The sequence below is a fragment of the Vulpes lagopus genome, chromosome 10 (assembly GCF_018345385.1).
Source record: "Vulpes lagopus strain Blue_001 chromosome 10, ASM1834538v1, whole genome shotgun sequence".
In the NCBI taxonomy this organism is placed as follows: Eukaryota; Metazoa; Chordata; class Mammalia; order Carnivora; family Canidae; genus Vulpes; species Vulpes lagopus.
This window is the reverse complement of record NC_054833.1, coordinates 66,878,672-66,890,006: the sequence shown is the minus strand read 5'-3', so window position 1 is coordinate 66,890,006 and position 11,335 is coordinate 66,878,672. Positions and strand designations below refer to the sequence as shown.

The 11,335-nt window shown below is 56.3% G+C and overlaps 1 protein-coding gene across 4 annotated transcripts; it reads right to left on the bottom strand.

Moving 5' to 3' along the window:
* Positions 1–1,497: 1,497 nt before the first annotated feature.
* Positions 1,498–10,428, bottom strand: ALDH3A1 (aldehyde dehydrogenase 3 family member A1). 4 transcript variants are annotated; one of them, XM_041770143.1, is made up of 12 exons: positions 10,255–10,428; positions 9,319–9,480; positions 7,678–7,844; positions 5,963–6,194; positions 5,379–5,464; positions 4,957–5,165; positions 4,450–4,567; positions 3,613–3,754; positions 2,808–2,974; positions 2,366–2,465; positions 1,807–1,937; positions 1,498–1,706 (listed from the first exon to the last, which is right to left on the bottom strand). In XM_041770143.1, exons 2-12 carry the CDS (start codon positions 9,368–9,370, stop codon positions 1,692–1,694), a joined length of 1,419 nt encoding a protein of 472 aa, XP_041626077.1. In that variant the 5' UTR covers positions 9,371–9,480; positions 10,255–10,428; the 3' UTR covers positions 1,498–1,691. The 4 variants fall into 4 exon arrangements, 3 of the variants coding, with proteins under 3 accessions (XP_041626077.1, XP_041626078.1, XP_041626075.1); XM_041770144.1 differs by having other exon boundaries at positions 9,387–9,480; XM_041770141.1 differs by lacking the exons at positions 9,319–9,480; positions 10,255–10,428 and adding an exon at positions 9,545–9,730.
* Between the last annotated feature and the right edge of the window lie 907 nt (positions 10,429–11,335).

Below are 11,335 nucleotides of genomic sequence, written 5' to 3'. Positions count from 1 at the left end.
GGGAAGAATGAAGACCACTCAGGAAGCTTTCTGTGGTTCTGAGCCTGCAGGCGTGATGGTGAAAATACAGAGCTGGGCTCCTCTGGGTGCCAGCTGGAGGCACCCCCCCTGGGGGGGGGATGCTGAGATCTTGGTTCTAAATGAAAGCAGGGAGTCAACCATGCCTCCGAGGTTTGGGCTTGAGCACTCCTCTGGGGGGGATGATGCCCTGTTGGCTTAGAGGAAAAACAAGAGCTCTGTCCTGAGCGTGCTGGCACTACATTCCTAGTAGGAATCCAAGTTCATGTGTCAGGTAGGCAGTTAGGTTTATGAGTCAAGAGCTCAGGACCCGAATCAGAGACTTTAATTTGGAAAGAGGGTAGGAGAAGAACAGAAGTGTGGAGTCCCAGGACCCCTGAGGGTGAGGGAGTGTTGGGAGGAAGGGTGTCCAGGCAGTGGGGCTGGGGAGGCTCATGGGGTGATGGCTGGGGAGTCTGCCCCTTGGCGGTGCCCAGGCAGGAACAGTGTCTGTAGAGTGGAGGTGATAGAGGCTCACCTGGCAGGGTCAGGGTGTATGGGAGCAAAGTGCTGTCCAAGAGCAGATAGTCCACCGTCCAGAGGAGTCTCTTGCTCATCTAGGGACGGTGGGCTTTGAGAGGGTTTTGGTTTTGTTGTTACTCAATTATTTGGATATTTGCAAAATAAGTAAATGGGGTAAACACCCAGCCAATACAAAACTGTGCCACTCTCCACCTGGTCCCACCTCCTTCCCCTCACTAGAGGGAACTAAGCACAAGGAACAGCTTAAGGGCTTTTATTTGGGGTTGTATTCAGGGTTTGGGGGAGGAGCATAAATAAGATGTGAGATACTACAGACTAGGAATAGATTCAGGATGGAGGAGAAGGCGGGTAATGACATGAGTCAAGGTCAGGAGAAGGCCAGGTTGAGAGAGGCAGGGGTCCCGGGCCCAGTGGGGGCCTGGCCTTTGTTGGAAGCAGGGATACCTCCCCAGAACATCCTCCCCAGACACTGCCCTAGCGCCTCAGGTCTCTAAGTCCAGACTCCTGGGCCTGGATGCCGCCTGACCCAGAGTGATCAGGCACTGTGGGTCCAAGGGGGCTGACCTGGCTTCCTGGCCTTCTGCCCAGGGGCTGCCCTCGGAAGTCACCAGGGGGGTTCGCATTGACGACTGCACGGTCTCACCACGGGATCCCTGACCTAGGTGTCAAACCTAATTTGCAAGGAACACACTGAGCCGTTTGCTATTGAGATGGCTTCCTGATGGTCACCCCTTCCCTGGGTACACTCCACAAACGGAGCTGACTCCCACAGTCTAGATGCAAGATAAGTGTCTCCTGCTCACCAGTCCCCCTGCCTCGGGGCCCCAGGGGCCAATGGGGAACTTTGGGGAGACCTTCACTGTGAATCAGGATAAGAACTGGCTGGGGTGGGGGTGTGGATGGGACTGGAGAGGATGGGGGGGGGTTCTGCAAAGGAAGCATGCACACGCACACATCTGTCCGGCTGATGAACTTTTATTGGTCTCTTCTATGTCCAGCAAAGGGGTGGGGACTTGGGGAAGTGAAGCCCAGGGCCCAGATGGGAGTGGGGGCATGCGCTGATCCACAGAGGAGCAAAGGGGGGGGCCCAGGAACAATCCTCCTAGGGCCGGACAGAGGCAGGGGTGTAGCGCGGAGAGGCCAGGTGCATCTCAGTGACGGGTCATCTGTGAAGAGGACACAAGGGGGCAGGAAGGCCCTGGTCCTGCGTGGCCCAGGGGCTCCCAGCAGCCTAGCCTCCCGGACAGCCTCCACCCCGCCTCTCACCTTGGCCAGGCTCGGGGGGTATCTGGCTTTGAGAGACTCGTCATTCAGCAGAGGCCTCACCAGGCAGGAGCGGCGGTGGGAGAAGGTCTCAAAGCTTTTCTTGCCGTGGTAGGATCCCATGCCGCTGTTGCCTGCAGGGAGGAGCCAGCTTAGCCCCGGGTGCCCAGAGACCCTCCAGCCCCTGCCTCAGCTCCCCAGGGGTGGCCAGTCCCTGGAGCATCCCCCAGGGAGTCCACCCTGGGGACATAGAGAGTGCTCAGGAGAGTTCAGTGTCAGCTATGCCACCCGATGGCCATGTGACCTCTGGCCTGTGTCCCCTCTCTCGGGGCCTCTGAGAAGCAGGCCTGGTGCACCAGGGGACCTTTCATGGCCGCTGAGGTCCTGAGGTCAAACACAGCTCCTGAATATGCTGACAGTAGCCAGATGCCCACACAGGAGAGGTTAGTGGGGGTCTGAGGCCCAGGGCTGCTCCAGCCGCTCCTGAACTTCCAAAGCAGGGGTGGGGAGGGGGGACATTTCTAGGGGGGCAGGCGGGCAGTGAGCTCAGCCCCAGACTCACCCACACCCCCGTAAGGCAGGGAGTGCACAGAAATGTGGACGATGACATCATTGGCTGTCACCCCACCGCTGGATGTCTCTGCAATCATCTTCTTAATCATCTGCAATGGCACCCAGCCTCTGCTTCAGTCTCCTTCCCAGGACACCTCAGGCCCCTTCGCACCCTGTCTGGGTGCATCCCAGAGCCTCAAGGGCCAAGCTGGTAGAGGCAGAGCTGCACCACAGTCTGAACCCCAGTCAGGGTCTCCCATTCTCCCCACAAGTCAAGTACTTTGTGGGAAACAACTGGTTTTGGAGCTCAGGAGAAAGGGGCCAGAAAGGTTAAGTGACTTGCCCAAGATCACACAGCAGTGAGCACTGAAGCCTATGGCCCCCTGGATCCTGTTCACATAATGCTGTGTCAGGGACCCCAGGACCCTGGGGAGAGCGGATCCTGGGCCCACCTTGTCGTTTAGAGAGAACACGTAGAGAGCCAGGGGCTTCTCGCGTTGGTTGATGAACTGGATGGCCTCCTCCAGGCTGCGCACGCACACGATGGGCATCACTGGCCCGAAGATCTCCTCCTGCATCACCTGGGACTGGGTATCCACGTCTATGAGGATGGTGGGGGCTGAGGCAGGAAACAGGCCAGAGTCAGCAGGTGTCAAGGGCCCCGCCTGCCCGGCCAGTGCAGGCATCTAACTTTGTCCTTCAGTCCCCGTACAGGTGAGGCCGTGGAGGCTCAGGTGGGGCTTGGATGAGCCCTCCACCTGCCGGGCTCCATCCTGGCAGACTGTGGGGAGAACTATGTATAACCTATATGGGGCTGGGGGACACAGGGTCCACATCACGAGGGGGCAGGCACTGTGCCCTGCCTGCCACCTGAGCCCCTGCCAGAGCTCTTCACTCCCCGCCAAACTGGGGGCAAGGTGGGGATGCATCTGGTGACCTTCAAGCCTAGGCACTGGGGCCCCTCCAGCCGGCCACTTGCCGTTCTTGTGGTCTTGCTCCTCATACCCCTTGCTGATGCTGCAGGAATGGGGAGGAGATGAAGCTGTCCCCCCGGCCTTGTGGGCAGAAGGCTTCTAGGCTGGGGATGGGCTTTGCAGGAGTCACTCCCAGCCCCTGCCTGCCTGCAGCCCCAGAGCCCACCCCAGGCCCACTCTCCAAGGATCAGTGCCCACCTGCCGCCAGTTTGCGGGGACCCCTGGCCACCCCCAGGGATGGGGTGGGGTGGGCAGTGCTCTTACCAAGGGTGAGCACACATACCTATGTATCGGGTGGCCGCGTCCCCGGTGCCTCCATAGGCGACCTTCTGGCCCTCCATCAGACCCATCACCCTCTGGAAGTGCCGGGAGTTGATGATCCTTCCGTAGTCACGGGACTTCTTGGCATCCTCCCCATAGAACTCCTGTAGGGAAGAGGCGGCAGGCTTCAGGTGAAGATGCAGACCCTCATCAGGGCCAGCGGCTGAGGGGTGTCCTTGGCCTGGGGGCACAGGGGCACCACCCAGCTGATGCACAGCGACACTGGGGACTGCCGAGGTGCTGGGCCACTCCAAACTTTCGTGGCAGATGGAGAGCTGTGAGACAGCAGTATTTGAAAGGAATATACCCACCGTTGTGTGGACATCGCGATAGGATCAAATATGTGTCATCACAGAGAGGACGGGGAGGGAACATACCAACAAGGTAGCAGTCATTGTCTTGAGGTGGTGGGTTTCTGGGTGGAGCTTTTGTTTTTCTTTTTTAAAGATTATTTATTTATTTATTCATGAAAGAGGCAGAGAACAGGCAGAGGGAGAAGCAGGCTCCCTGTGGGGAGCCTGACGTGGGACTCCATCTAGGACCCTGGGATCATGACCTGAGCCAAAGGTAGATGCTCAACCACTGAACCACTCAGGCATGCCCCCCCTTTTTTTGCTTTATGCTTTATTGTTTTTTTTGTTTTTTTTTATGCTTTATTGTTTTATAATCTTTTCCAAATTATCTACAGAGAGTATAGATTGTTTTTAGGATCAGGAAAAAAAAATCCAGTGTTCTCTAAAGACAAGACCCACCTCACTGCCTCGCAGCCTCCCACTCAGCTCCAGGGGCCCACACTCACTTTCAGAGCCTTTTTGAGCTTCTCCACAATTTGGTTCTGGATGGAGGGGTCACAGAGGATGTAGTCAGGGGCCACACAGGTCTGGCCGCTGTTCATGAATTTCCCCCAGGCAATGCGTCTGCGAAAAGTTGCAGATTAGATTGCATTCTGCAAGGCACGGGAGGCTCCTGGAGACAAGCATCTTACTCTGCTAGCTCTGGATCAAGGCACCAGGAGCTGAGCTCTGGGGGGGAGCTCTGGGGGGAGCTCTTGGGTGGCAGAAGCCAAAGGCTGTGAGCTTCCCACCAGCAGAAGCATCCCACAGGCTTCTAGGCATGGCCAGGTGTCATTTCTGCTTGGGGTCCCCACCGCCTGGAAGGCTGCACACATGGGATATGAAAGAATTCTGGCCAGACTAGAATTCTGGAAGAATCTTCCCCTGTCGGAGCTTTCCCAGCCTGCCCGGACCCAGAGCTGGAAGGCAGCCAGGACGGCCGCTTCGGTGCAGACAGGTGCCGTGCCCCTCACCTGCAGGCAATGTCCAGATCGCAGTCTTTGTCCACGTAGCAGGGGTTCTTTCCCCCCAGCTCCAGCGTGACGGGTGTCAGGTGCTTGGCTGCAGCCATCATGATGACCTTCCCCACGGCGGTGTTCCCCGTGTACAGGATGTGGTCAAACCTCTCCTTGAGCAGCTCTGTGGTCTCAGGGATGCCCCCACTGATCACTGGGTACAGGTCCTTTTGTGCAAGGAGGAGCCATGGCTCAGGAAAGACCACAAGCCCTCCTCACCCTGCCCAGCCAGCCACCATCAAAGAGACCCCTTCTCCTGACCCCGGGACTCATTCACCCCATGGGAGAGGCTGGCTGCCCTCGCCCCACCCCAAGGTTTAGCCACTTGCTGCACAGATTCACTATTTCTCAACCCCCCAAAGACTTGGAGAGCACCTCACCCTGTCCAGGTACTGAGGGATGATGGTGGCCAGCAGGTTTGCCATGTTCTCACTCAGCTCCGAGGGCTTGATGACCACTGCGTTCCCTGTGGGGCGCACAGAGTCAGGGCCCTGCCCTGCCAGTGACCAAGCCCCTAGCCCCATCCATTCTCTGTGTCCTTGGAGGAGTGGACAGAGGAGCCAAGGGCACATACCCGCCCGCAGGAGCTGCCCCCCACCTCCCTGCAGCTGCCTCCAAGTGGGAGAAGAGGGATGAGAAGTCTCTGCCCTGGATTGGCGAGACCGGTGAGCTCAGATGTCTCTAAGCCGAGAGCAGCCCGGCCCAGCACACACTGCAAGTGGGGAGGCGCAGGCTGCAGGGGCATCTGAGCCCAACTGGGCCTTGGGCACCAGGGGGTCTGGCTACATAGTTTGGTCCCTACAGCCTCTGGTGGAAGAAAGATCCATCAGACCACAATCTGACCCCAGGCCCCATCTTCTCCCCATCTTTGCTGAGCTCTGCCCCGCCCCCCATCTCTGGCCACACTCAGCAGGGCTGGGACCTTGATCCTCAGTGACTCCCTCCTGAAACGGAGCTCACATACCTGCAGCAATGGCACCCACCATGGGCTGGATGGTGACAGTGAAGGGGTAGTTCCAGGTGCCGATGATGAGGACCACACCCAGGGGCTCCGAGTGGATGTAACACTCGTCCTGCTGGGTCTGGGGAGTCTTCTCCACAGGCTCGTCTGCAGCCCACTCGGGGAGTTTCTTGATCATGTACTCGATCTCCTCCAGGACATACACCACCTCCTCGTAGTAGGCGTTCCACTCATTCTGTGGTGGCAACAGGGCTCTGTGTGAGCTCTCTGCTGGGAGATCCAGGGCCAGCGGTGCAGCTGGAGCTCTGATCAGGGAGTCACCAGGGCCGGCTGTCCTGGCTCACTGTTCCCTAGATTTGTGACCTTGAATGAGCTGCCTACCCTCTCCTAACCTCAGCTTCCCTTCCTGATCTAAATAATTGGGGCATGATCTGGACCTTGCAGGTCTGCCAGGTGGGCATGTTGGCCACAGCCCAGCATGTTCAGCTGCCAGCGTGATGGGAGAGTGTTCAATGGGGGCTCCCCGGGGCCTGAGTTAGAGAAGTCACGTGGTGGGGGTGCTGGCGGAGCTGAGGCTTTGCTGCTGGGGTGGTAGGTCTGTGAAGGTCCCTCTCTGACAGTGTTGGAGGACCAGGGAGGTTTGGAAAGGTCAAGTTCATGCTGCCTGAGGAGACCTCAGACCTGGGCAGTGATCTGTAGGTCATTCAAGGGGAGAACAGAGCAGAGGTGTGTCCAGGAACGCATACAGATTAAAATAAGATTTGAACCCAGGATGAAGCCCTAAGAAGGCCCCTTCGAGGAGGTACAGGAAAATGACTGCCAAAGAGAAGACAAAATCCAGGAGAACCTCAGCTGGAGAGGAAGGGCGTGGGCAGAGGGCTCAAGGGATCCTCCTAGAGTGGGTGGGGAGGAAGCCATTGTGCAGGGGTGAGGAGAAAGGAGGAGCAGGCTGTGGAATACACCACTCTTCCAGGAACTCTGGCTGTGAAGAGCACAACAGAACTTGTGAAGTTGTTGTTTGGATTTAGCTTGGAAACAGGAGGAGGATGAGCTCCAAAGCCCCTCTGCTCTTCTCCAGGGCAAAACCCAATAGGGGAAGCAAGGCTGGGGGATTTGAGGGCAGCAAAGTGAAGGATTTGAGAATTGGGAGGGGTCTGATTTTGCTCAGGGTAAAGGAGGGAGGGAGGATACCATGCAGAGCGGGGACCCCTTTGGGATGCCAAACTGTGATGTTCTCTGGTGGGGCCGGAGGAGGGGGGACGGGAATCAGGTGGCCTGCATGGGGCTGAGGCCTGGGGGAACGAGCAGATCAGAAGTCCAGGGTGTCGGGTCTGTGGCACATGGCTAAAAAGGGTGGCCTCGTGCTCCCCGCTGCATGGAGAAGGAAGTGAAGCCAGGAGGGCATGGCAGGCACATGGGGGAAAGGAGCTGCTGGGCCCTGCGCTGAGCTGCGGGGGAACGTGGGGCTCGGAATGGGTTGGGAGGAGTGGCCTGAGCGCCGCATCGCAGCGTCTGATGGCTTGAGCTCCACTTTTCCTCCTCTAGAAAGGGTCCTGCCACTGGCACAGTGCTTCGAGGACTAGCTGCGGTTCCATGCAAAGAGCTGGGCACAGAACGCAGGCGCACAGCGGATGTCCCACAGGCGAGCAGCGACCCTTCCAGTTGCCCCTCGCCTCCGGGGGGGGGCTGCGGGGGGATGGGGACTGTGGGGGGCGCACCTTGTGCAGGTCCGCGGTCAGCGCGCCTGCCAGGTCCTTCTCGTGCTCCTTGATCATGCGCCGCAGCGCCTCCAGCTGCTGGATCCGGAACTGCAGCGGGCGAGTCTTGCCCGAGTTGAAGGCGGCCCTGGCCCGCTGCACGACCTCGCTGATTTTGCTCATGGTGCCTGGGGGGAGACAGCACCTTGGAGCAGGGGAGGACGACCTGGGCGCTGCAGGGGCAGCACCCTCAGTGCTCCTCCACCGCGTTAATTTTATAGGAAGATGTCTCCAGGAGCACAGGGAAATAGCATTCTTTTGCCTTCTCGGTTCCCTAACCCAGATGCCTGGACCCTCAGACCCTCTGAATACCCCCTGAGCTGATGATAAACTCAACCTTCAGGAGCTTACAGAAATTACAGTGCTCCTAAACATTCGTGGCTAAGAAAGTTTATCGAGGTTGTATATAACACGGAAATACTGGAAACATCCTAAATGTCCTATCAGCAATCAAAATGAAGAATATAGCACTTATGCAGTGAATGATTGTGCAGGATTTAGGAGGGAGGTAGAGCTCCCTTGCTTTCTGTGCCAGATGTGTCCCGGGCACAAGGCATAAGCATGACACATAAGAAAGAAAAGAGGTTACAGAACAGCAGGAACACTAGGCATGCACCTGGAGGTGTGTGCACGTGCGTGTGTGTGTGCTCTCTTACACACTGCCAGAAAAGACCAGAAGGATAACCCCCAACATGGTGACAACGGGCAGGGGTGGAATTAGTAGTGATCTTTGCTTTCGTCTTCTGTGATGTTTGACTTCTTTTGCAACAGAGCTTGCATTTTTAAAAAATGTTTTGTAACTTTTTGAATAGGTAACACACGCTCATGATAGAAGAAGTAAAAGAGACAAAAGGAGAACAGGGAAAAGTCTCCCTTCTCCCTTTTCCTTCAGGAATTCCTTACTGTCCCTCCCAGAGATATCCTACCACTTTCAGACACTGCAGAACTTCTAATATCAGGAAAAAACAACAACAACAATAAGGCTATTTCTACCTTGCAAAAAATTGTATATACTGTATATACTATATATACATATATATACATAAATTTATGTATATATGATGTGTGTATATATATATATATATATTTTTTTTGCAAAATGGAAATAGGTCTGTGTGTGTGTGTGTGTGATCCTTTTCAAATTCCAGCGAGTGGTTTCTGAGACCTTCCATTGCCTACCCTGTCCTCGGTGCTGACCCCCATCTCAGGCCTTCTGCACAGACAGGAGAGGCGCTACGCTGCTGGCATCCAGGGCACCCCAGCTGGCCACAACCCCAGCCACACAGCTCTACTGGAAGGTTCTGCTTCCCTCCCCAGGTCTGGGTGGTTAACCCAGGGCCGCAGCATCTGGCCAGTGGCCACCAAGGCTGGGCGGCTCAGGGTGGAAGAGTCTGGTCCAGCACTCAGAACCATGTGGTACCTGGGAAGGAACCCCCTCTATGGACGGCATTAATAATGGCATCGCCTCTCAGTTATCACAGACATTAATGGAGCTGGAAAGCATCTAACATTGCACCTGGCACCCCAAGGGGAGCGAGCCGATGAAATTCCTTTCCCGGGACTGGTCTGCCTTTCCACACTTCTGCATCCCACCCGCCTCACCTGTGCCGACTTTGCCCCCAGGTGTCCCCGTGGACGACTCCCCCTCCATCATTCCCTTGGATCCTCACAAAAACTCCATGGCAGTGCCCACGAAGAAGGAACTGTTAGGAGTCCATTTTACAGATGAGCAAGGTGAGGCCAAAAGATGCTCGATATTCCCACCTAGGAAAAAAAAAAAAAAAGAACGGGGTCGGGGGTATATGGAGGGATGGGGGGAGAGGATTACCTTTGACACAGTCTTTCTCAGCAGCTTGAACTTCTGGAATGAGCAGCCTAGAGGGGATACATTTAAGGACCCTTCTTCCCGCCCACTTGGCCTGGGAGTCCCTGCCCAGGAAGTTCATGTAACAAGAACAAAACAGTGTTCAAATATGGGTTCTAGCTAACGGACCTCCACTTCCTCTGAGCCCCAGCTTTGGGGATTAGGCCTTGGGTTGTTTATTTTTTTTCTTATTCTGAAATGCAAGAATGCGTCTGTGAAGGCTTGGGTGGGGCTCCCAGCCAATCTTCAAAAGGAGCCTCTGTGTTTGGGCTGGGCAAGGGGGCCCTGATTGATTCAGCCTGGCGTGTAACTCTTCCAGATTTCCGAAGTTCAATCGCCCGAGGCTGTTCTCCCAATTTCCCTGTTATGTAAGGTCAGCAGAGGGTGAGGTACGAGTCATGATGAGTGTGCACACAGGTCCCCAAAGTGCAGGACGGGCGCGGGCACACTCTCTGCCAGGTGCACAGGTGTCAGGGGCCCACCGAGGTGGACATGTCCAATCCGGGGAACTAGAGGCTGGGGGCTTTCTGTGTGTGGCTTTGCCCTCCTGTTGAATGGCAGAGACAGGCCAAGGACCAGCGATGACCGCCTGGAATCTTCCTTCATGTGGTCACCCAGGAAGCCAGAGATGCTTGGGAAGGAAGGAATCTGGAAGCCCCTCCTCTGCTCCTTACCAGATGTTTGCTGGACACCTCCTCTGTGCCACCCCATGAGGAAGGCAGCAGATGTCACTTGCTGTCACTTCTCATATTTGTCCTGGGGCCGCAGACTCCTGGCCTCCTCCTACCCTACTGCTGCCACTTTTCCCCACCTGCAGGCTCTTCTCCAGAGCATTCATTGCCCCAGACATGCTATTTGTCTCCTAATTTTGTTTGCAACCTGCTGCCCTCCAGCTAGAATTGGGTTTGCTCGCTGCCGTAATCCTCACACCTAGAACAGTGTCTGGCATGCAGTAGCTGCTCAATAAATATCTCCTGAATAATGGCATAAACAGAAAATCTCAAAACAATATGAAAACTGTGGCAGCTGGAACGTGCACAGGATGGCACAGGGATTCAGATGGGGTTGGGGACACGGGAGAGAGACAGCGCCTGTGCCTAGTGAGGGGTATCCAAGCAAGGAGGGCTTAGAACAGCAAAAGCAAAGGCACAAAGGCAGTGAACAAGGTCATGCATCCGCGGCAGTTAATCAGCAGCTATGGTGTGTACCCTGTTGCCAGTAGGAGGTGAGGGGATGGATGAGGCTCCAGGGGCCATGGGCTCATGGAGGCCCGGGGGCTGCGCAGGCTGTGGGTTTGGGTGGGCATGAGGGAGCTTATCATAGCTCATCCAGATCAGACCTTGTTTTTTTCCAGAATGCCTCTGGATAGGGCACAGTCCTGATGAGGTCCAGTTTGGAAGCTGCAGCTTGCAGGAATGCAGGCCAGGAATTACAAGACCTCCAAGCCAGACTGACCTTCCAGAATAGCAGGAGGAACATGGGCAGGATCTGGTGCCCAGGGTGCCTGCACAGAGTGGTGGGTAGAAGGTGAGGGGAGGGGGCTCTGAGATGGGAAGTGACCAGGTGGGAGCACCAGGCCTCTTGTGCCCGACCTGGAACCCTCCCCCTTGCTTCTCTGGTGCTGGCACCTAATTATCTTTGCAGATGACCCCTTGCCCTCTGCTCATAGACTCGGTGCAATCGCCAGCTGCAGCCTAACCAGGGGGATCGTGGGCCCCCACGCTTTCCCGGGAACTGGACATTGAGTGAAGGGCA